Raw genomic sequence first — 26974 nt, 5'->3', positions numbered from 1 at the left:
ATATATATATATATATATATATATATGTGTGTGTGTGTGTGTGTGTGTGTGTGTGTGTGTGTGTGTGTTTATGTATATAGAACTATATTATATTGATATCTGTCTATCTATATCTATATTTATCTATCTTCTCAGGAAAGAAACTTTTAACAAAAACTTATTCAAAGGTTAGAAGCAGAAAAAATAAGGGGAAGTTTGCTGTTGTCACTGAGTTGTTTCATTCATATTAGACTATTGACTCTCATTTGAGGTTTTCTTGACAAATGTCCTCGAGTGGCTTGCCATTTCTTTCTCTAGACCATTTTCCAGGTATGGAAGCCAAAGCAAACAGGGTTAAGTGTCTTGCCTGGGGTCACACAGCTAAGAAGTATCTGAGGTCATTTTTGAACTCATGTCTTCTCCATTCCAGACCCAACAATCTAGCCACCGCATTACTCAGCTGAGAAGCCACAAAGAAGCAAATTCAGACTTAAAGAAAAAGTGGAGAAGAAGGAATCTTAAACAATGAGAGCTATGAAAAAAGTGGAGTGGGCAACGTCAGGAGATAAAGGGAATCTTTGTATTGGTTTTCATCAAAAAAGGACTGGATGAACATTTGGCATGTATAGTGAAGAAATAGTCTTTTTTCTGTATGAGTTTGTCTAGATGATCTCTAAGATTTCTTCTAACTTGGGTTGTGTGACCTTATAAGTAATTTGGTTCTTTAGTGGAGGAGATCAAGTGATAGATAAGCAAATGAGACAATAACTTGTTTCAAGTATTGATGAATGAGAATTTGGTTTAACTCTTCTAAAGGAAGAGTAAGTATGTTCAAATCTCTAAAGTATAGCATACATAGAACAAAAATAACAAGGAAATGGTTGTTCTGATCCTTCTGGGATAAAAAATTAATAATAGATATTTGGGAAGAAGAATCCTTTTTGGAAACAGACATCAAATTCTTTCCTGGTTTTATGTACCCTGATTCTTGTTTTATACACTTTCCAATCAGATCCTTTTAAATTAAAAACTTAATTTCCTTACTGAATAGATTAATTTGGATCTTTAATTGTAACCACTTTGACAATCAGTCAATAAATACTAAAAAATCATATTTGATCTCTTGATAGTTCACATCAGCTAACAAGTAGGAGCCTTAAACAAACTCATAACATAAAACAATTTTAAAGAAAGGGTTAGTACTTAAACATAATTGGCTAAAATAAACACCATGAGATCACCCAAATAAATCAAGATAGTCATGAAGAAAATCAGAAAGTGAAAATAATAATAAAAAAATCCAGTATTATATTCCCAAAACTGTAACAATGTATTGAGAAGCATCTTAGGGGTGGGAAAATCCTAATAATTCTCTCCGATTTACCAATGAGGTATTTTCAGAAAATATTTATTAGGGAATAATCTTTGAAATAATGAAACTATACAAAGTCATTAAAGGATGACTCAATGCTTCATAAAATATTACATGTATAACTGAATGAGCATATATTGGAGGTTGGTTTTATATTTATATTAGTGCTTGGAACACCAAAACATAGACAATTTGCTGAAAAACTATCTTGGCAGAAAAGTGGTAGACTCAAGTTTATTACAGAATGAATTTTAAAAAAAACAATTAGGGGGCAGCTGGGTAGCTCAGTGGATTGAGAGCCAGGCCTAGAGACAGGAGGTCCTAGGTTCAAATCCGGCCTCAGACACTTCCCAGCTGTGTGACCCTGGGCAAGTCACTTGACCCCCATTGCCTACCCTTACCACGCTTCCACCTATAAGCCAATACACAGAAGTTAAGGGTTTAAAATGAAAATTTAAAAAAAAATTAAAAAAAAACAATTAGCAATTTGTTTTGTTTGAATATATGTGTCTGTTATAAGTATTTTATTTCCTTTTGTCTTCCCCCCCCCAATGGGAGAGAAGTTGATAATGAAATAAAATTAATTTCTGTTAACCGAAAATAAAATAATTATTTTAAAATTTCAATTATTCATTCCAGAAAAAGGGTCGAGTGGGTGATACTCATATGAGTATATGAATATGGTAAGCCATATTCAATGCATTTTCTGAGGGAGAAGAGGCCTATTCATTTACTAGAAGTCAACAAAAACTTTGGTTTTCATAGTTTTTAATAGCTGAGCTTGTTTGACATGCTTCAAAGGAGATGGTATTCACCTCTAAAAAAGATGAATTATCAATTGACAATTCACAATCACAGCTATCTTCTACAGACATACAACTTGCAGTTGATATTTTAGGAATTATGTTCCCCCTGTTTTTTACTTCTTAATGTTTAGAACAGGATTTTCACAAAAGACCCCAGGAGAATATCTTCAGTTCTTTTTTTTTAACCCTTACCTTCTGTGTATTGGCTCCTAGGTAGAAGAGTGGCAAGGGTGGGCAATGGGGGTCAAGTGACTTGCCCAGGGTCACACAGCTGGAAAGTGTCTGAGGCCAGATTTGTCTTCAGTTCTTTTCAGACTTTTGCAGAAGGAATTCCTAGTGCTAAGTCTATATAAGGCAACTGACTGCAGTAAAGAATATTGATACTGGAATATACTCCACCCATTTTCAAACTATATAAAGGAAGACCTCATGGATGCTGGGTGACCTCCTTCAGTCTCAGAATATTTAAGAAAACACCACTTTCAGTCATCTTTGGGTGAAGAGAGAGAGTCGCTGTCGTTAGTTCAGCCTAGGAATAGCTTATTCACTTCAGATGTCTCCTCCTGACCCTTCTTTAGATTGGCATTTAAAAAGTCATCTTAGTTGCTGCAATATGATTATATTACCTACAAACACATCAATAGGATCATAGATCTATAAGACTTATTACTGAAAGATCATCTTAGAGATTTGATTTTTTTTCAGCCTGCTTATAGCAGGACTTCTGTTTTTCCATCACACTCATCTTAGAACATCATCATTTCATAGAATGATCATTGAAAGGGCCTTTTGAGACCAAATCCTTCACTTTAAGAAAAGAGGAAACTAATTCAGAAAATGTTAGTGATACAGTCAGGAACAAAGAGCTAGAAAGTCTCTGAGGCAGAATTTGAGCCACTGCTGCTACATACACACACATATGCACACACACACACCCACATCAGCCAAAACAAACAAATATGCCTAATAATATGTGGAATATCCCATGCTTCAAGATTACCATCTTTGTATTAGAGTATGGGAAGTGATGTTTCTCATTGTACTTCTGGGTCTAATCTTGATCATTTAAATTATATTCCATTCAGATCTTTTTCATTTTCTTTTATTTTTTCTGCTTAAAATATTCTAGGCATAGTGTATGTCCTTTTTATGAAAACAGATTTTCCTGTTTGCCTCACAGGCAATCTGGCACTGGCAATGTGCTTTGCCATCCAAAACATAATGACCTTATCTACATTCTCTATATACTTAAAATTTTAATGGTGTCCCCCTTAATATAAGTTCCCAAAGGGGAGGAATAGTATCTTTTCTATAGCTTAATATCCCTGAGCACCTAGTATTGTTCTTGATATATAATAATTACATAATAAATTATTTTTGTCTGATTAATCATTTTTCCTGGTTCTCTTCACTTCTATTTTGTATTAGTTCATATAAATTTTTCCTGTGCTGCTCTGGATTCTTCATTTACTATTTCTTATAACAGAATATTCCACTATTTTATATATATATATGTATATATATATATCAGCCAATCAATTCAGCTAGGTGGCACAAGGGATAGAGTCCTTGGCCAGAAGTCAGGAAGATATGAATTCAAATTGACCTCAAGCATATATTAGGTATATGAACTTGGGAAAGTCACTTAATCACTCTCTGCCTTAGTTTCCTCAATTGCAAAATGGGGATAATAATAACACCTACCTCCCAATATCATTGTAAGGATCAAATGAGATAAACTGAAAGCATTTAACAGTATTTGATTCATAATCATCACTATTTAAATGCAAATTATTTTAATTTATTATCATTCCATTATTTTAAAGATGAAAAAATTGAAACCCAGACAAGTTAAGTGAGCTGTCCCATCTCACAGATGGAATAAATAGAAGACATGGGGTTTAGATGAAGGGAAGAGAGGTCTCTTAAATAGTGTACATATAACTGGTTTAAGACAATTATAACTGATAAGTTGTTTAGAAACTTTGAGAAGATTAAATACTGTTGAGTTGATAAGTAAAAGAAAAATAGAATTCATTAGTTTTACATCATAAAGGAAAGATTAGTCAGTGACCACTAAGAGTATCTGATCTGAGGACACTAAAAGTTGAAAAGTCAGCCAGAACAATCAAGAAGCTAGTAGGAAAATTGTTTGACAGAAAGACTTTAATTGCTGTGCTTGGAGCCTCCTGATTGGAAGAGAGACAATTATTTGCCAAATTGCTGAAGAATTGGATACAACATTTTCTGTGAAGCTCTTTGAAAGAGAGCGGAATTATGCTATGGTTTGATATATTGACCTCCAATTTATCACCTACAGTTTGAGAGAGATGAAACCTCTCAGTAACCTGCCTGGTTACTTCAATCTCTGGTTTGAGAAAAAGAATGAAGGTGAGGAAAAATGGGCTTTACATCTGCTTTGCTGAAAGAAGAGGTCTGAAATGGATGGAAATTGGATGGTGTAACATTCTGTTGCCAGAACAGCTGTCTGGATTTGTGAGTATTGTTCAGATAGTAAAAATGAGGAGTTTTGCTATGAACTCCAGTTTAATATAAGAAGAGCCTGAGATATGACTAGAAAAATGATGGCACCTCCCTGTAATCCTCAGACCTGTTGGCATGTGGTCAGGCTTAGTGAGCATTTTAGTCCAAAGACCAAGAACAGGGGTCATGAAATGTCTTGAACTCTAGATAGCACATTCATATGTTTTGGAGGAAACCATTTCATCTCTCCAGATTAGTTTTCTTACATACAAATGAGATTTCTGGATAAGACAATGACTCAGGTATCTTCTGATTCCCTAACACTGTAGATCTGTAATTCCTAAAATGTAATATAGTGGCAATTGCTTAAATTCTTCCCATCTCTAGCCAGGGACAAATATGGTTCTCAAGGTAATATTTCATATTCTCTTTGGCCATTAATCATGCAGATATCTGGGATGCCTTTATCATCATCAATATTTATTTCCTATTTCAGAGGGCATCAGTAGAACAGTATGATGATGATGATGATGATGGTGTTAGCATTTATTTTAAAAAGTAGTCATATTAAAGAAAACAATTGACCCTAAATCTCCAGAGATGCAGGATCCCTGAAAGAATTTCTAATTTGTCCTTCAGGATTAAAATAGAAAAATTCTGAACACAGACACATAGTTTTTGAATTTTCTCCATAACATTATCATGAACTATAACACTGGTTAGCCTGCATGCCTAGCTGTAATGTAAAGTGCCAGTATAAATTATTTCAAAATAAATTAGGTAAATAGAGATTGTTTAATAGGAGATGAGATGAAGACATTCCATTAAAGATACAGAAAGCTTTGCAGAGAAAATTTAGGTAATAAATCATAGTCAAAAAGCTTTTAATCTTATTTCAAATTGTAGTTGATGGAGATGACTGGTTGCTTATAACAGCTGTAAACCTGTCAAGTCTATAACACTCATATCACATAACCTCTTGTTAGAGGATGAGATGATGACATTATGCGAAGAAAAAAAAATCCCATGAAATGTGTTAGAAAAAATCTAATTAATGGGGCAGAAAAGGCATATTATGTTTTTTAGAGAAGCCTTAAGACACAGGAAGTATAAGACAGATAATTTTCAGCTTGCTTTGGGTGACCATTTAAAAGGATTTACAGAATGAGTTACTTCATGGAATGTGGCAATGTCATTGGCCAAATTGAGAAGGATAAAGTCTGGACTGTATGATAAATAATTAAACTTCATGAAATAGTAAATGCTTATCAAGCACAATTAAGCCTACTAATGAAATTGATTTCCATAACAAATTTTAATTACATGATGGGTTCATTAATAGGTACGTCTCTAATGTGAGAAACATGAAACAGGTAAATGGATACTCTGAGACTGTAATTGCAACATGAAATGTTTCATTTCCTCAAAGGATCAGCATTTAATATAAGCCCTGGTATTGAGCACTCAGTGGGTGTTCATGAAATTTTAAACATGTTTTTTCCTCTCTCTCTTTTTTAATTCTCTAAGATACTTTTTGTTTTTGTTTAACCAAATCATAACTATCAGGATGGAAATTCCAACTTTGCCTCCCCGGAGGCTTTAACAAGGATGCTTTTCCTCCCTGTTTGTCATGATTCTTCCCTCCTTTCAGAATGATGACAGCACAAAAGCTAATGATTATTAAGTTTATCACCAGGTCATTTTGTTTCATCCAGCTCTTAGTTTCTGCAGAATCACTATCACAGCTGTTGGCGACTTTATGTGGTCTGGTTCCTGGATAGAGGTTTCCGCCAAGTGCTCTTTAGCTCTGAGTTAATAACCTCTCACATTCTAAACATTAAAACCGATCTCCAGGAAGGCACTTTGCAATGATGACTTTATAAAATCTCATAGCTGTCATCGGTGCCATTTTTCAGAGATGTACAGGGTAACTGAAATGCCAGCTCTCCCCTGCTTCCATTCCCAGGACTCTCCATGCTTCTCGAGGACCTGAAATAAACCACTTGCTCCTTAAGCGGTTGTAGAGTTATGATTACTGCAGCCTCGTGAGATGCTCTGGGCAGTTATTGATTGAGAATTGCATAGCACTTGGTGCATTCAAACTCTGAAGAGATGTTATGCTTCTCTGATCACTTCCTACCATACATTCCAGACTAGGACCAGTGCCAAAGTAAGCACATACACAGCAACTGTTCCTTCTGACTTGAAAGTCTGCCATTTAGGATTAGGTTTCTCAGGTTTTAGCCAATGGAGATATCTTTTTTATCTGAGGCTAAGGTGGGAATGGTTTGGGAAGCACACATTTACATTTCAGATTGCTTACCAGGCTCAGGTGAGTCTGAGAATTTAGATTTCTGCGTTAATTATTCATTTTATAAAAATGTACTTTAGGTTGTAATGAAAATTTCTTGTGTAAAAAGTGACATTTCAAAATGGGTTTAATGGAGAGTCCCTGCCCCCTTCTAAAGTAGCCCTTGTACAGGAAATGAATGACCCTCTGTGTGATTTCTTAGATTCAGGCAAATGACTTCAGGCTTATAAAACAGTGAGAGATCCCACAGCAAAGCAATACGTGCATTGCACTTATCAGAGGATCACGGGCCAATAGCAGGAAGGAAAATTAGACATCATTTGGTGCCACCCCATCATTTTCTAGATGAGGAAAATGAGCCCTGGGGCAATTAAGGATTTGATTAAGTTCACAAAAGTAAGTGTCCCAGGCAGGCTTTGGACTGTGATCCTCTGATTCCAAAGTCAGTGCTCCCTCTGCCTGCGCTAGAGTGCTTCACTGATAAACTTGGATTTGGACGCATAATTTAAAATAATATGTTTTTTGACTCTAATAATTCCAGTGACATTGCGTCCAAGGATTATATGATGAACTAACATGTATCTACCATCTTAACTCTAAAGGTTTCATTAACATTCATTCCCCTCCCTCCACTTTTTTTCTTCTTTTCTCAAAGGGATGATGATTATGTCACAACAACGTATTTCACCAAGTTTTTATTTCTTGACTGCTAGAAAAGTGTTAAAAAAAAAAAGAAAAAATATGTTAATAATTAAAACATAGACTATGTAAGGTCTAGTTAAAAGGCAGACTTCTGATGCTATTCACTCTGCTGAGATCCTTACCAACATGTGACCAAAGCAATGCTGAGTGCCTTACACATACACACTGTGGAAATGGGACTGTTTATTATAGTGTTTCTCATTCATATTAATCTTGATGAGAAGAGTCATTATTATCTAGGTATTGACCTCCTTTACAAATAAAAATGTCTCAAGAGCTTAGGCTAGGTGAAAGGAACATTAAAATAAATAGGATACACTCCTAAGCCCATTAAAATCATTTTCATATAATTTATTTTGTCTTGTTTTATTATAAGTGCCACATGATCACCAATATTTCAATTTATTCTCATTTTATTTAACCATACTCATTGCCTCATAACCCCTCATATCAGTCACCATTCAATTTCAGTCACATAACTTTTTTTTAAGTGGCTAGAGTAAGATTCTCTGAAACTTTCTCCATAGTTAAATGTTTCATGGGAAGAAAATCTGAAGGGAAGTTTCCCGACCAAGTTTGGCAGCATCAGACAACATTTTCAATTCTGAGAATTAGGTGTTTGAGCAAAATACAAGCCTTCTAGCTGCTTGACACTCTGCCTGAATCTATTCCCTGAATAGTAGTTGTCAGGGGTGAAATGTAGGATAAGTGGAAATGTGACTGGCATTCCTTGGCTCTTTAGTAAGCAGATAACACCTAGATGATTAAACCAAAGCTGTATCTAAACAAAGCTGGGCTGTGTCATTTAACTCCAAAGTGGATTAGTTATTTGTTTCCCCCATGCCCATAACCTCCACATGCATACACATGCTAATAGGTTGACCATCATATTATTCATCAACCTTCCAATCATATATGCCTTGAAGGAAAGTAACTTTTATTAGTAATATGCTGCACCAAATTTATATCCATCATACAACTTTCCATTGCTCTTTTGAATCACCCATGATTTTGATGACAGTTACTAGCTCTGGATGCCAAGTTAAACTCTCTGTGCCTCAGTTTCCTCATCTGTTGAAAGCAGGAAACAAAAGCATTTATCTCAAATGGTTGTTTTGAGAATCAAAAAAAGATTATATGTATATATATATATATATACATATGCATATATATGATAAACCTTAAAGTTTTATATAATTGCTATCTGGTATTATTAACAATATTTAACAATGAAAATAACAAAAAACAACACTAATAATAGAACCATATCATTCAATGATTTGGGAGATCAAATAACATCCCTAAAGAACATACACTATTTTTTAAAATGATGGCTTCTACACAAGCTGGGATGATTAAAAATTCTGTATGATTTTCTAACTATGATTTACTCCACACTCTCCTCCTATATATTTCTAGATCTAAGCTATCTAATTTTAGTGCCTGTGCAAGACATATGTCCTAATTGATTAATTCCTTGGGCTGTTCATATAATTGTATCTCACAATTTGTTCATTATATCTTTTACATGTTTTTTCCTTTGTTGATTACTAGAATTCCAAAGATTGAAGGACTCACATCAAGGCCAGTAGTACATTAAGCAGATCTTTTAAGGAGAATTTATGGAATAGAGGGAAAAATAAGAAAGCCAGCACTTACTATGGAGCAAAAGAACTTGGGTTTATTCTCTCTCTGTGAAATTTACTGTATGGACTTCAACAAATCATTTGGCCTCCCTAGACCTATTTCCTCTTATATGAAAATGAAGGTGTTAGATCAGATAGATTCTGAAGTCCCTTCTGGATTAACGTCTATGATTTGGTAAGAATCACAGTGAATTTTTTTAAAAACTTAAAAATTTCCTACGTTGATTGCCATATCTGCAGTGTAATGAATTTATAAGACCAATGAAGCGATCAAGTTTGCCACTTCTATTAAATACAATTCTTTTTCTTATTCTTCTCCCCACATTTCAGATGCTCTTTTGTCTCCAAATAGATTAGTCAAGTATGAAAAGAAGACTACAAAGCCAAAATAATATAGAAAACCTGATAGGATGATGCTTAAATCTAGACAATATTCTGATCAGAGAAAACCAAAGATTGGCCAAAAGAAGTGGAATTCTTTGTTTTGTTTTGTTTGCTCATTTTTTAATGCTCAGGAAATGATGAAGCAAAGTGGAATGGGTTATAAATTGCTGGACTTAAAGTCATGAAGACCCAAAGTTAAATTCTCCTTCAGATACTTCAGATATGCATAAGAATAGAGATAGGAACTAGATCTATGATTTCAATGTAAAGTGAGGAAGCTCCCTCAATCAGTGCAGCTTAGCACCTTTTTTTGTGACTTAAGAGTTTTAGAAAGCTTCTTAGAGTATAAGTAGTTAAGAGGTTTGTTCAAGGTATCTCAGCTAGTATATATATTAGAGATGAGACATCCCACCCCATTCTTCCTGGTTTTGAGGATATTTCTTTATGCAGTACATTATATTGCCATATACACAAATATAGATCCAGACAAATGCCTAAATGTACATAAATATGCAAATATATATAAAATATAAACATGTATATACATAAATACTATAAAAATGAAAAGTGTTTTGGTCGTTTGAGTAACCACTGAAAACGGTTTATAGTTTCTACTTTAAATCTTAGAGGCTGCTATCAATACTTTACTTCTAAAATAAAATAAAAACATACCAAAAAGCCCAACTTTGTCATTGGTATTATTTACTCATAAGTGATTTAGCAAGTGCCATAAATTTATATGTGACAAAGTCTGTATCACTGTACAATTTGTGAAAATGTTACTTATTTTAGTGACTCTAAAATAGCATCCTATAAGAATATATTTAAATTGAATTATTTGACAAACTGATGTCTTCAAAATGTAAAATTAAAAGCAGGCAATAAAAACGTGAGATACTTTATTCTTAAGCCAGACCATGTAGTATAAATATTGAATATACTGAATAAACACATATGTGTTATATATATATATATGTACCTGCTAGAATATATACTTATATGTCCAGTGTATTACATATGTATATGTGTATATGTATGTGTTTATGCATATATATGTGGCTTATTATTTAATTTTATTTAAACAGTCATATTCACTAGATAAGACCGTTATACTTTTCTTTGTAATAACCATTATGTTATATGTTGAATATATATCTGGCCACCACTCTCAGTAGATACTAATCAATTTAAGTAACTTTTTTTATTTTTGCATTCCTATCAAAAAACATAATGACCACAAGTAGAAACTTCAAAAATATTTGTTTAATAAAATTGAATTGGAAGATGTCTATTGTGAATGTTATCTATTGGTATCTATTCTTAAACATAAGCATCAGCTTTCCAACACTTGGCTACTAAAACACAGGGATGTGCAAATGTTGACAAAAGCTTTATAACTGTATTTTTGACCTGTGAAGAAATCAATATATAATAGTCATAACTATCACAAAAAAGAGTTATAGACAGGAGTATTATATAATGAATATGTATGTTTGAATGGGATTAGCTATTAAGTCCTAACATATAATTATATGCACATGTTTTGTATAAATGTTGGAGGATAAGAACTAAAAAGGAGTATCTTCTAGAAGTCAATAAAGATACATATGATGGGCATGATCAATCTGTAATACATGATCAATAAAAGCAGAAAACAAACAAACAAGAGGAAAAGACTTCCTATGCTAGGAAGAAAAGATGGATTTGTCACATCTGGAAAGAGGGATAACATGTAGAAAATGACAGTGCTTTACTGGTACCCTCATAACATCAGGAGAAATCCATTGGGTAGACAACTTTGGGGAGGATATGGACAAGAATCACAAAAATGGGCAGGTATGTATGGTTTTCATCTACGTCTTTGAAGGGAATTACTTAATTGATGATATCATGGATTAATTTGAGTATTTGAGAAAAAGGCATATGTGATAATTACTTTCAACCAAGACAAAAATATCATTAGTATAACAATATCTTATATATATATATTTGTTATTCATAGCATAGCTCATCTTGCTGGTGATGTTATATGAATGAAATCATGAAAAACCATAGTTTCAGAAAAAAAATGTCTATTAATCCAAAGGGTTACAGTTAAAATTCTTCTTTGAAGCAATCTTTAGTGCTCTCTGGTTCTAACTGCTGAGCTATTTTGCCTTACATTTCTATGACCTAAGTCTATATCCTGCTGTTATTTGCTTTAGATTCCTCTTTATGGCCTCATGTGGGTTCTTTCTCCTCCTTCCCCTTTTCTTCCCTCTACTTTTTATGTTATCTCCTTTCCTTAGAATTTAAGCTGCTTTAAGTTAGAAACTGTCTTGTTTGCTTTTTTATTTTTGCATCCTCAGCCCACTGTCCCAGCTCATAGGAAGTACTGAAATCCATATTATCTCTGTCTGTCTCTCCTTTATGTTGAGAATAAGTATATTGTCAGAGATGAACTACATGGGGAATGTTAAGCATACATCAAAATCCACTAACTCTTGAACGCAACTAGAACTTATTTAAAAATTATTTGGGAAATATTTAATGAAATAAAAATACAATAGAGCAGAAATAGTGTTAATGTGGGTTTCTAAGTCAATATGTGACCTTCAGGAATCTTTATATAGAGTTTAATGATCCCTATTTCTATTTGAGTTGGACATTATTGACCTCCATTGAGACAAGTGCTGCAGATCAAATTTAAAATATGTACAAATGGAAAACAAGATGAGGCAAATGTATCAAGAATGAAGAGGACTGCACTAAAGAACTAAGATCAAGACTTCCAGCAAGTTGAAGGAGATTCATAAACAGAAAGTGCCTAGACTGAGAATGGATAGAGTTGCTCTCTATATGTGTGAAAGAAGTATTAGATGAAAAAAACAAACAAACAAACTAAGACCCACCAAAGTATAAAACAAAAATAAAACAAAATTTTCATTATTTTTTCCAAATATAGTAAATTTTAGGCAATGCTATCCAAACACAACATTACAGAAACCAGATTAGTAATGAAGTATGAGGGAAACTGTGGTTGATTTCTTCAGTGCTCATTATGTTGATCCGGGCTTTATATGTAAGCTATTGTTATTCCTTCCTGTGTAAGCTATCTGACACTGATAATATCCATGTTGCATCACAGTATGATATTATGATATGGCATATGATTTACATATTGAATCGATGGACATATAAGTTCATCCAAGAAAATAAAAGCTCAGTGAAGTCAGGGAGATTTCTCTTGTTTACTTGGTAGCCCCATCATCTGTCAGGTTCTGATGACTCTCAGATGAAGAATTTCTTCTTCCAAAGCATGTAGGCACATTCTTTGCAAATAATAATTTTCAAAACTTGCCAAGAAAACCAAGAGGTTCAACCACTTGTCCAGGCTTCCATAGCATGAATGGGTCAAGGGTAAAATGAACATAGATTTTCCTGAGTCTGAGACTGACTCCCCACTAAACTATGTCAAGCTGGTGCTTGATACTCAGTAATCACTTCATAAATGATTGCTAATTAATCATTTGGTTTTAGCAGTTAAAAAAAGAAGAAACTCACTGAAGGAGACTAGTATTTAACAGCACATACTCCTTCTTTAAATATCTCACTAACGAATTTCTTCATAACCCAAAATTTCCTTTAAGTCTGAAAATAGTACACACATCTAATTGTGCATTATATTCACTATAGTACTTTAAAATGTATTTGGCTTCTACTTATGGATTATTATACTCGTACATACGTGTCTTTCTAGCAGAATCTTCCACAAATAGAGAAGAGATGTCTTCATCTACCCCTGCTTCATTCTTGGCGATACAGGTGTATGCTCCTGTATCTTCATAGCGCACATTGCTAATGTGAACTTCACTGCCATTTGCTAAAAGAAAAAAAGAAATGCAACTTGTAAACTGCAATTTCAGTTTTGGTACAGTGCTTTCTGATTACACAGTCAGACAGTTCTCTTAGCTCATCCTAATTAAATGGTTTTCTTTCCTGAGTTTGTGCACTGGAAAAATGCCAAATGATTCCAGAAGTATTCGAGTGGTTAGTTAGCTCAACTATTATTCTATTCGCTGATAATAGGAATGAAGAATTTCTATTCAACCCTCTTCTTGGATCTTTGTGCTTATTTCAGATTATAAGTCTAATATATGAAGCGAATTGGAGTGGTAAATTCAAAATATTACTGAACATACTACTCTTATCTTTTTGACCCACTTGTTAAAATTGTTACAGTAAATATTACATGATTTTTTTTAAATGAAGACTTTTTTTCAGGATCATAAATGGGACAAAGCATTTCTAAGATACATGCAATGAGATGACCTAGAATTGTATAATCACAAAATATTATATTAAGGACAGGGGCTTAAGTACTGGACAATGTATTGAAATATATGCAAAGTATATTGGGTCCACTAATGACATGCATTAACTCTATCTAGCCCTGCTGATAATATTCTATTTTCATTTTTCAAGGATCAAATTATGTCTTCATTCCTCCATGAACCTATTCCCAGCTACTCTGGTCCCTGTGATCTCCCAAGATCTAAGTCTGACCTCCTACAGCACTATTGTCTTTCTTATGGGCATAGAAATGAAAGTAAACTCTCTCAATTCCTTTCCCCAATATTTTAGAACCTTAATACTATTCCCCACCTATTTTGTCTCCCTCCCTTCATATCTCAAAGGAAGTCCTTTCCAAAGCTAACCCTTCCTTCACTCTTCTCTGCCCTTGATTCTATCCTTTCTCATCTAAATGATGTAGCAAAAGAATCCAACAAAATGGGGCATGATCTCAACTTGAGCTCATGGATCACACAGACAGAGCTAAATGTACCTTGAAGAGTTAACTGCTTAGATAGCTTTGGAGTAATGTCGATTCCATTCTTCAGCCAACCAAGCTGCGGCTTGGGTATGCCGTCTGCATGGCAGCGGAGACTAGCCGTTACGCCTGGTTCTCTGGCCTGGCTCTCTGGATACACACGGATAACCGGTGGGACTGAAAAGTGAAAACAAATAATCATTGAGGTGAGTTCTAAAATAATTTAGTGATATGATATGGTACTGCCAATAGATCTAATATCATTCAGCTTTTAATTCTCTCCCTTAGACAATAGTGAAACATAATGGAGATGTCCTGAACATCATTCTTGAATAACATTACCAGTCCCTAAACTGAGCCAATCAAGCAGTGTTCTTATAACTTCATTAGTGATCACTCATGAATTAAAATAGAATAGAAATGCTAGCACTTCATATAAATCTTAAATTTCCCTCATCAAAGAGTATTTTAACTTTTTTCATAATGTTTTATATAGGAAATAACAATAGGTACATATTACATTTCAAAATTATCATCAGAAGAAAGGAAGCAAAATAATTATGCACAATTCTTTAAAAAGGATGTTCAAATACAAAATCTTTCCATTCTAAAATATTCCATATATGTTATAATAAATAAATATATGTTTCAAATGAAGTAATTTTTAGAAATATAAATCAAATTAGCTTTTAGCACAACTTGCTAAAATAGTCTCTTCATTTCACATGGAACTATAAGATTAAAAATTAATATATAATACTCCAAGTATTATGTTTTTATGAGATTTATTAATAATAACTTGAAGTAAAGGACAGTGATAGCCTGAGCAAAGAGGAGCTGCCCAGATAGCAAAAAGTGGGGGGGGAGAGAGAGAGAGAGAGAGAGAGATAGAGAGAGAGAGAGAGAGAGAGAGAGAGAGAGAGAGAGAGAGAGAGAGAGAAGAGTTACAGAACCTTTATTTATACAAAGATAAGGACACAACATAAGGATGAAAGAAAAGGGATTCTGGGAGATGAAGTCCAGGGGTACAAGATTCTAATTACACAGTACTAAACATTGAAACTAAAGGCAAGATATTATATACACCCATACTCACATACCCAACATATATATGGTATCTTGGTTTCCTTCCTATGGACCTAATAGAAAAAGTCTGTCCCTCTATCTCATAACAACCTTTTAAACCTTTGGAGAGATGGATCCAATATAGCAGATTAGGGGCAGCTAATCAGTTGACCTCTCTCAACATTTCCCCTTCAAATAAGTTTAAAATAATGCCTCAAATCTAATCTTGAAGCAGCAGAGCCAGCAAAATTTCAAGGTGAGACAAGTTTCCAACCTAAGAATATTTAAGAATTTGTCAGGGGACATATTGGACACTGGGTTAGAAGTCTGTCCAGATAACATGTGGCACAGCAACATCAGATGTAGCTCTAGGAACTCTCGGTCTAAATATGGTAAAGGGGTCAGGATGCAGCTGGCAAAGATGGGCAAATCTATACTACATCACAGTTCCAGGAAGAAGAGAAACACTGATAAGAGTAGTTTCAGGCAAAGGGGGAGCACTAGCTCTTGTAGCTGCAGGAAACCAGAGGGCCATACTGAGTGTAGACCAGGAAAACAGTTACCATATCTTTCCCAAGAACACAGCAGCATGAAAGGACCAAAAACATGCAAACCCCTAGGACTAGCTTTGAAAATAGCAACATGTTAAAGTCTGACTCTTGGCATGGTGATTCCATATCTGGAACAGAGCCAATTTTAAATTAAAGTCCTCAGTCAAGAAATATTCAGGAAAAATGACAAACAAAATATTGACAATAAAAAACTTAACCTTTAAAAACTACTACACGGCAGGTGAGACCAAGACATAAATTCAGAAAAGGCAATCTACTAAGTTTCAAAGAAAAATGGAACCCAGACCCAAAAGAATTCCTAGAAAGGTTAAAGAAAGGGTGGTAGAGGAAAAGTTGGGAAAATGAGATTGAAAGTAGAAAATTATGAAAAGGAATTATATTTGATAAGAGGGGAAAAGATACTGAAAAAAATAACACCTTAGAAAATAGAGTTAGCTTAATGGCACATAAGGCACAAAACTAAACTAAAGTAAATAAGTTCTTAAAAATTAGAATTGGGCAAGTAGAAATGAATGATTATGAGACATGTAAAAATCAAGTAACATCAAAACAATAAAAGAAAATATGAAATATTTAAATGGGAAAAATCAGATCTGGAAAATAGAATGAGGAGAGATAATTTAGTAATTATTAAACTATCATAAAGACCATCAATAAAAGAGACTAGATATCACATTTCAGAGATTATTAATGAAAACTGCCCTTATATTTTAAATTTAGATGATAAAATAGAAATTGAAAGAATCTACTGTTTACCTTGTGAAAGAATTCTTGAAAAGAAAAAAAAACTTCCAGCAATATGGTAAAATTACACAGTTCCCTGGTCAAAGGTAAAATTCATCAAGTAAACAGGAAAAATGTTCAAATATTATGGGAAAAAGTTCAAATATTATGGGACCCCAGCCAGGGATCACAGGAGATTTAGCAGTTTCCTCATTAAAGGAGAGAGGGAAAATGGGACATGACATTCTGGAAGGCAAAGGAGGTAGGCTTACAACCAAGAATCATCTACCCCATCAAATTGAGTGCAATCTTTCAGAGGAAAAAAATGGAAATTTATTGAAATAGTTGGTTTTTAAGCACTCCTGATAAAAAGAACAGAACTGAAGAGAAAATTTGACATTCAAACACAAGACACAAGGAAAGAACAAAAAGGTAAACATAAAAGAATAATCATAAGAGACTTAATAAAGTTAAACTATATTCTTATATGGAAAGATAATACATAGAGCTCCTAGGAATTTTATTATTGATTAGGGCAGTTAAAAGGATCTACATAGGCCAAGTATATAGCTGCAAACAGATTATATTAGAATGATCTCCAAAATAAATGAAAAGGTAAGAAATAAAGGATGCCCTGAGAGAAGGGGGAAGGGAGAATCAGAATGTGGGAAATATTCTTTTATTTAGTATTTGCACAGAAAAAATATATCCACAGAATTTCCCTTAACTACTAATTTAATTAGTTTTAAGTAATTTATAATTTTTGTATCCATATATAAGTAATCTGTTCATATTGGATATGGTTCAAAGATATATATATATATATATATATATATAGAGAGAGAGAGAGAGAGAGATATAGATATAGATAGATAGATAGATAGATAGATATTTATACATACACACTCAGTTATATATTAAAATGTAATATATCCAAAAAGGAAATAAAGGAAATAAGAGTGAAAGGGGATGAGAGAAAAGGAAAGGGATGATAAAAGAGAGGATAGATTAGGGGAGGCAATGATTAGAAGCAAAATATTTTGAAGATGGACAGGACAAAAAGAGAGAGAGAAATAACATAAGAAGATGGGGTTAAGGGAAAAATACAGGTAATAATCTTAACTGAATATGAATGGCATGAGCATGAGTTCACCCATAAAACAGAAGCAGAGGGCAAAATAGTTTAGAAACCAGAATCCAACAATATGTTGTTTACAAGAGGCATACTTAAAATAGAAAGATACACAGAGAGTTAAAATAAAGGGCTGTAGCAGAATCTAATATGCTCCAACTGAAGTAAAAAAGGCAAGGGAAGAAATTATCAGCTCTGACAAAGAAAATGAAAAAAAACAGGCCTAATTAAGAGAGATAATCAGGAAAAATATTTCTAAATCACTATTGATTAGAGAAAAGAAAATTAAAACAAGTATAAGAAGCCACTTCAGACCCATCAGATATGACAAATGCTGGAGTTGATGAGGGAAAAATAGATACTCTAATGAACTGTTGGTGGAGTAGTGAACTGGTCCAGTCATTCTGGGGAAGAGTTTGGAACTATGTCCAAAGAGCTATAAAACTGTGCATACTTTTTGACCCAGCAATACCACTACCATGTCTGCATCTTAAAGAGATCAAGGGAAAAGAACTTATATATACATAAATATTTATTACATAAATATTTGTTTTATTTGACCCTCCAGTTCTAAGAGCATTTTTTTTTATAATTTCTTGAAATATGATGTCTAGTCTCTTTTATTGATCAGAGCTTTAAGGTTGTTTAATAATTCTTAACTATTATATATTTATAGCAGCTTTTTTGTGGTGGCAAAGGATTATAAATTGATGGGATGCTCATTAATTAAGGAGTGAATGGACAAGTTGTGGCATAAAATTATAATGGAATACTAGTGTGGCATGAGAAATGATGAAGGGGATGGTTTCAGCAAAAAAGTACTTGAAAAGTTCTATAGGAACTGATACAAAGTGGAGAACTGGTACATCATTGTGCATAGTAATGGCAATGTGATAATAATGATGATCACTTTGAAAGGCTTGGCTACTCTGACCAATGAAATCATATGAGAAAATTCCATAATGAAATGGAGGAATTCCATGTGAACTGGAAAGACCTCCAGGAACTGATGCAGAGTGAAAGGAGCAGAGCCAGAAGAACACTGTACACAGAGACTGATATACTATGGTAAAATCGAATGTAATGGACTTCTGTACTAGCAGCAATGCAATGATCCAGAACAACTCTGAGGGACCTATGAGAAAGAAAACTACCCACATTCAGAGGAAGAACTGTGGGACTAAAAACACAGAAGAAAAAGAATTGCTTGATCACATGGGTTGATGGGGATGTAGACTCTAAAGGATCAACCTAGTGCAAATAATAATAATATGGAAATAGGTCTTGATCATGAAAAACCCAGTGGAACTGTGCTTTGGCTATGGGAGGGTTTGGGGGGAGGGGAGTGAAAGAATATGAATCTTGTAACCATGGGAAAATGTCATTAATTAATTAATTAATTAGAATTTTCCAAACCTGAAAAAAAAGGAAAATTCCAAAGGTCTCTTGATGAAAAAAATGCTATCTACCTTCAAGAGAGAACTGATAAACTGAGTGCAGAATGATATAAAATTTTCTCACTTTCTTTTTTCTGTTTTTTTTTTTAAATACAGATAATGCAGAAATATTTTGCATGATTTCACAGGTATAATTGCTATCATACTGCTGGTTGGGGGAGGGGTGGAAAAGGAGAAAATTTAGAACTTGAAATTTAAAAAGAAAAGTGTTTTTAAATAAGTGATAAATTTAATATTTATAGTCTTGAAGACAATCATTATTCTCCCTTACCCTATCCTCCTTTTTTTCAAGTTACACATGCCCAGTTCCTTCAACCAATGTCTTTTACATTTTGAACTTGACACATTTCACTGTATTAATTGCCTTCCTCTACTCTCCAGTTTATCAAGGTCTTTCTTAAAATGTAATATTCAGAAAAGAACACAATATTCCAGATACCCCTTAAAACTTTATCTCTCCATAATAAATTGGCACAAGCTCTTTTGATAGTTACATCACACTGTTGACAAATATTAAATGTGTAGTTTATTAAAATCCCAAGCTACACTTTCAAAACTACTGTCAATCCATGTCTCCCCAATATTATGCTAATGGATTTGATTTATTTTTTTTGTATTCAAGTATAAGACTTTATACTTATTGAATTTCATTTTTTTATTTTCTATCATATTCTAGCCTATTAAAATCTTTTTTTAAAATCTGGATCGTTATCTCATATGCTGGTTCTTCTTCCTAGCTTTGAGTCATTTGAAAATCTGATGAATGGATTTTTTTTATCCAAAACAATGAAAAAAATATTAAATATCTCAAGGACAAGCACAATCCCATACATATTACACTGGATACCTCTTAGAGCACTGACCATGGACCATTAACAACTATGGCTATTTAAGCAGTATTAAACCCATGAGATTGTTTCTGATCCATATCTCTTTTTCTTCTCCAGAAAAGTTGTCTAATATACTCTACCAAAGACTTTGCTAAAATCTAAATAAACTATACCCACAGAATTTCTTTTAACTATCAGTTAGTTTACTTAGTTTAGTAATCATCATAAATGGACTGAGGCTAGTTTGGAATGATTTAGTACAGAAGCCCTCCTGAGGTTTTGAAATCACTTCTCTTTCTAGCTATTTCCCAGCTATCTATTTAATGATCCTTTCAACTCAAATTCACTGACATTTAGTTTTCAGAATCTGCTTTTTTTCCTTCTTAAGAAATGTGGTTGTTTGCTCCTTTCCAGTTTTGTGGTACTTTCTCTGTTTTTCATGATCTTTAAAATATCATTTACAAAGGCTTTAAAATCATCTTTTGCATGATCCAAGGGTTAATCTATTCAATGGTATGAGTTAAATTAATATAAGTGGCTCAGTATTTTCTTATTATTCTCTTACTTATTTGGCACATCAACTTCCTGTTAGTCTTGTTTTCATTGTTCTATCATAGTGAGAGAAGCAGCACAAAGAGAGAAGGAAAAAGAAAAAAGATAAACTCTGGAAATTTTTATTTTTGCATGAATGCCAAAATCCTTTATGTTAGGCCAGTACATTCAAGAATGTTTCTTTGGAGGCTGACAGCATGCCAATATGGCTGAAGTTTCTTGATTTGGATAGAAAGTTGAGAGGAGAGAATGTTCTGAGCTATATGTAAAGTGTGAAGCTGGAAATATGACAGATCAAAGGCTGCTAATCTAGAGATAATTGTTTGGGGGTGAAGAAGTAATCTATACACAGTCTTTAATACATTGTTGGTAGAGGTTGTAGGTCCTGCACAGCTACAAAAATTAAAAGAAAATAAATAAAAGACATTTTGGTTGGTTTAAAAAAAAGGATCTCTAATCAATGAATCTGCATCTCAAAATTTTACCTGCTAGCCTTCTTAACCAGGATTTGAGAGAGAGGTGACTTCTCTGCTCATTATCTAACTATAGTTTTTCCTAGATTGTCAAAAGTGAAAACATATATTTGTCCATGTTGTCACCCAAGTTGTTGTATTTTTTCCTTCCTTTTATTTATTCTGAAATTTAATTTTCCTCTGCACTGGGGATGATTTGTCTTTGGGGTAATAAACACCAGATCTACTTCACAAAAATGTTTAAAGATCCCTGGCTTAGAGATTCATCTATCCTCAAAAAATTAGTGCCTCTTCAAGGTATAACTTTCACTCATTTTAAATTCTAGGGATATTTTTCTACTTAGACATTAACCAAATGTAAGATGGACTTTAGCAAATTTAATATGAATAAGTTTTCTAAAGTCAAGAAGCAAATAGTATAAGGAATCTCATCTGAGAGATGTATCATCAGAAAAGGAGGAGGGCTCCTCATGTCAGGAGAGTAAGGGGTGACAAATGCATAGTGAAAGCACTCCACTTATATCCACCAAATTTAAAAGGATTTAGAGGAAATCCTCTGGTCTAATAGCTTTGTCTACATGAAGGATCTATGGGAGAATGCGTACAAGAATAGTACATAATGAAAAGGGAAGAATAAATAATGATTCATTAGTGAGTTGCCCCTTTTGGTGAGTTCTACTCATTAAAGTATTAAAATATAACATTTTACAATGCAGGAAGTGGATACCCCCTAATAACCTAGTAATATTATCTAAAGCCATAGTATCTATGTTAGATTATTCCTTTATAACATTCAGAAATTCAGGTGATGTTAATTCAATATAATAATTTGATTAAAAAGTAGTGACAATACAATTTGTCACAGTACATCAATAATTCACATTTATAATATGTTCTTTCCTTCCATATCACTGTGACCTAGGTATCACACATGTATTATCTCTATTTTACAGCTGAAGAAAATTTGAACTCGGAAAGATTTTATAACTTCCCTGTGATTTTAAATGGTTACAAATATGGACCATGTTTAATAAGGAGCTGATTTCGAAGACCAGGTGCTCCAAACTCTGCCTCACATTCTATCTACAATTTTAACTAAAAATATGTACCGACAACATGGGACCACTGGCAGATGGAAGGCAGGTGATAGCCCACAGAGAATGTTCTGTTGATTATCAATGACAATATTATTCTACGTTAAATTACAATAAAAATTTGAGAAATTTCCCATTTGTAAAAATAATTCAAAGTTTAAGAAAATAGCCTTCTCCATCCTCACAGATTTACTCTAAAACAAAAGAAAAATGGATGTGCTATTTATATGTCATAACACAGTGGGGCTTAGAAAATGGGATTAAGTATTCTAAACAGCTACTCTGGTGTTTACAAGAAGTGCCCCCAGCATGTAGCTGTTCTCAGAGCACTGCATGTAACAAAATACTTAAGATTTCTGCATGCCAAATTGTGAAAATATATCTATGGCTACTGGGTAAGGAGACACAAACACACACACGCACACATACACACACACACACTTTTTTATTAAAATGCATTGGCTTTTTGACACAATATGGTCACTGAAAATAGTTATGTAGGATATGTTTTTCTGAAGCCTTAAATGGTCAAATTAATATTTCTTTCAAATGCATTTTGCATGGGTATTCCTACCACTCACATGAAACCACAAAAGCATGGCCCTTCTGACTTTTGTAGAACATAAGAAACCATATGCTTCTCCAGTGTACTGGACTCCTTTATTGACTTTTTATCATATATTTCATTGCCATTTGCTCCTAAGTCATTAGAAATTCTTAACGAACACATTTCTGCATTTGACTTGTTCTTTACCTCTTTCTAAACAAAAACAGACTTGCACTTTTCTGCTTACATTTTGAGTTAACTGAAAAGTGAGGATTGGTTTTCTTCACGAAGCTCCTTAAGTGAAAACAGATTGTCTAACACAGCTAATTAACACTAATAGGTCAAGAAAGTATGCCTCGGCCAATTTCTTATTAATAATAGATTAACAAAAATTACAAAGTAAACACTTTTACTAGATCAAGGCTCTAGGAATGGAAATGTTTCTGAATCTGAGATGACTCATTTTTATTGTAAGGACTTTCAAAAATTGTAGGGAAAAATTACATAATTTAATTCTCTATAATAAAACAAAATCCTATTGAATTGCAAATCACTGATTAACCAACCCCATTTCTCCTGACTAAGGGGAAGTAATATTTTTGTATGTGAGAAAATCCAGTGAATTTCAATTTCTATTCTTTTTTCAACCCTCATTCTTTATTCTTTCCTCTTATATTAAGGAATGTATGTATTTGATAAGTAAGATTGATTTGATTGACCAGGTATTCCCCTTTGGTTAAAATTTTTTATTTTATAAACAAGGAAACTGAGGCCAAGAGTGTTTAAATAACTTGGCTAAGCATAAACGAAGATTTTGTTTTACTAGATGGACTAGCAGGCAGGGCTTCTTGTGGCTTCAATATAGGAAGAACTCAATTAGTAGATGTGTTCTGGGATGGGTCTGACCTAGCCCAGGCTGTTTGAAGTTTATGTTCAATATTGGAACAAAATGAGTCACTCATAAATCATTCAACAGCTAATAAAAGGAGATTTACTTAACCGCAGAAGAGAAGCATATTCAATTAATCTATGCATGAAGAACACTGAGCCGATTCACCTAAACACACCGTGCTTACTGAATTGGCCACTGTACTCTAACACTCTGGCATCAGAGGCCCCTTGAGCTTTTTTTGGCTATGTTTTACTTACATGAACAGTAAGTGATGTTAACTTCTGATCCTTTGGTGCCCTGAGGAAATTTAGTCTTAAGGTTTGTTTCAAATCCTTTTAAGAAATTTGCATAGGGGCTCAGGTTATGATTTTTTTTCTACCACATAGTCATTTTAATAATCTTTTCCCAAAAATGATTCTATTTTCTTCCACCAATGGAAAGCAAAATAAATATCAAAAGAAACCATATTTTAATACAAGGAGCCATAGGATGCATTGTAGCTGAAATCCTGAAAGGATTTGGAAATCCAATTGTCAATATTACTCAATAACCAGGCTTCATTCAGAATCATGTTCAAAAACAAAACATGTCCTAAAAATGTGAAAAAAAAGTAAAATTGAAAGACCTTAAAAAATCAGATGAGTTGATTAGATTTCTTCAGCTACTAGCTGGTAATAAAAATTAATAGTCTACCTTATATATTACTAGCTCACACAACAAGTTATAAGAAAAAAATGGATTTTATAATGCAGCTAAATATAATTATCCATTGTTTTTATAATGATATATTTATAATTTTAAAAAATTAAATTTTTAACACTTTTATCTCACCATGAATTCTTAAAAGTAATGATTTATTGCTGAATTCCATGATCTAATATTACAATTACACATATCCTTAAATTGTTTTAAATTTCTGTTATATAGACATTTTTTTTGATTCATTATATTAACATACCCTTTAAAGTTTGAAATAATTGCTTGGAACTTTTAAGAACCCTGTTGATTTCATATATATTTACATATATAAATATAAAACCTAGACTTTTTGGATCAAACTATAGCAAACTTGACTGGTAAAGGGATTTCTGCAGTTTACAATGTACCTCTAGGTGGTTATTTGATCTAAATAATGAGTTTCTAATAGATTTGACCACTCAACACAATAATGAGTGATTTCTTTTATTTGTTTTGATACAGGCTTCTGTCTTCTTATCAAAGTGCACCAGATAAATTATTGACTTACATTCAAAAGTCAAGAAATAACTGTTGGCTAGAACAAGTGTCACCATATGCTTTAGGATGTTAGGCAGAGGAAACAGAGTAAGAATTTCATTTGCATTTGGTTATTGAATTGGAGAATTTTAGAGTAGGAGATAATTTAATCCAAACTTCTATAACATTGATTCAAGACAGTCATTTGGCCCTTTCCTTTAATACTTTCAGTGAGGAATTCACTCTATGTGGCAGCCCATTATGTATATAGTTATCTCTCTAAGAAAGGTTCTTTACTTGGTACTAATAAGGACTCCTTTTAATTTTTTTTATCATTTAATCATAATTGTTTCCTTGAGAATAGGGAAATAGAGAATAGGGAATATTCTTATAGGGAAATACTCTGTTCTGAACTCTTCAAATATATAAATATTTTTAGTCTTCCACATTATCATTTTCCTCTTTCTGAGTTCCTCTAATTATTTCTAATAAGTCATAATTTTTGAAATTGTAAATATCCCTCTCTTAAAAGGTAGACAGAAGAACAAATGCATATTCTAGATATCATTTGACCAGTGCAGTTTACAGTACATTATATCCCATGATTTTTTATTAAGTCATCTAGAAGTAATCTCAAGAGATCAGGGGCCATTCTTAGGAAAGAAAACAGAGTGCAGACAAGGAAAGCAATGAATACAACTTTCCCCATATCACACTATCTTGGAAGCAATGAAAATTTCCAAACTCTCAGAAGTAGCACTGAAAATAACAGAAAAAACCTAAAGCATGAGGCTGTGCCCCTCCCTACTCAAACTAGGAACAGAACCTGACATTAACCTGAAAGCAAGAATAAGGTTGGAAAAATGATCAAAACAACGAAAGAAGAACTTGACCATAAAAGTCTACTATAGTGACAGAGAAGACAAAGTCAGAAGACAATTAAGTCAAAATAGCTACAAGCAAAACCTAAAAGAAAAAAAAAGTGAATTGGAAGCAAACACCAAAAGATGACCTAGAAGAGATAAAAAATGATTTTCAAAATCAAAGTGGTAGAGGAAATTAAATAAAATTAAAAGGATTTTACATAGAAAGAGGGCCTATAGGTAAGTCAATTATGTTGGTATGATGTAAAAAAAAATGGACAGGTGATAAAAGAAGATGCCTTGGAAGAACCAGAAAGAGAGGTAGAATGAAGAAAATTATCTAACATAAGAGGCATATAAGGAAGAACTTTTATGAAGGGGAAAATGAGGATGCAGAGGCAATGCTTATATCTCAATCGCATCACAACTAGTTCAAAGAAGGAACTATAAACACACACACAATTGGTAACATAAATCTATCTTTCCCAAAAGGGAAATAGAAAGGAAAGGAGATCATTATCAAATTGCTTGCCTTCTCAAGGAGAGTAGAGGGCAAGGAGAGAGGTAGAAAATTTGGAATTCATTTTTAACTGAATGTAAATTGTTAAATGAATGCGAATTCATTTAAAATAATCTAATTGTGAAATATTTAGTAAAATAGATTAAAGTATATTGAAGAAAAGTAGTCAGTCTATTTGGGGCTGTTTATTTTTAAATTGCCAATATCATTATTTTAGCTCATTTCAAACTTGTGGTCTACTTAAATACTATTTACATATTTTTTTTAAAATGAAGTTAGCACAACCAGTAGTCTTTGTTGATCACCATTTAAAATTAATTACTTATTTTCAGACATTTGGAAATATCTCTTATTCATCCACACCAGTCTGTATACTCTTTTCTAAGTTTCCTTTTCTTAATAAGCATTTTATTGTGGGCAAATGAATTAATCTTAAGAGTTTAGACAATGTAGTATTGACTCATAGTTTGAGGCATGTAGGTGGCAGTGGTTATAGGAGAGTAAATTCCTTATGGTCTGAGACTTCATTATATATATATATATAT

General features: G+C 33.2%; 1 protein-coding gene across 3 annotated transcripts in view; it reads right to left on the bottom strand.

Annotated features, from left to right (window-relative positions):
* The window catches only part of FSTL5 (follistatin like 5), an 862438-nt gene that overhangs the window by 135140 nt on the left and 700324 nt on the right, over positions 1-26974 (bottom strand). For all 3 annotated transcript variants that reach the window (XM_044680057.1, XM_044680058.1, XM_044680059.1), the window contains exons 8-9: positions 14510-14671; positions 13412-13546 (exon numbers count right to left, since the gene is read on the bottom strand). In XM_044680057.1, the coding sequence (XP_044535992.1) occupies positions 13412-13546; positions 14510-14671 (297 nt within the window). The remainder of the gene's footprint in view (positions 1-13411; positions 13547-14509; positions 14672-26974) is intronic.

This window comes from Gracilinanus agilis, chromosome 6, assembly GCF_016433145.1.
Source record: "Gracilinanus agilis isolate LMUSP501 chromosome 6, AgileGrace, whole genome shotgun sequence".
Lineage (NCBI taxonomy): Eukaryota > Metazoa > Chordata > Mammalia > Didelphimorphia > Didelphidae > Gracilinanus > Gracilinanus agilis.
The sequence above is the reverse complement of the archived record's forward strand: the minus strand, read 5'-3'. Positions and strand labels throughout refer to the sequence as shown.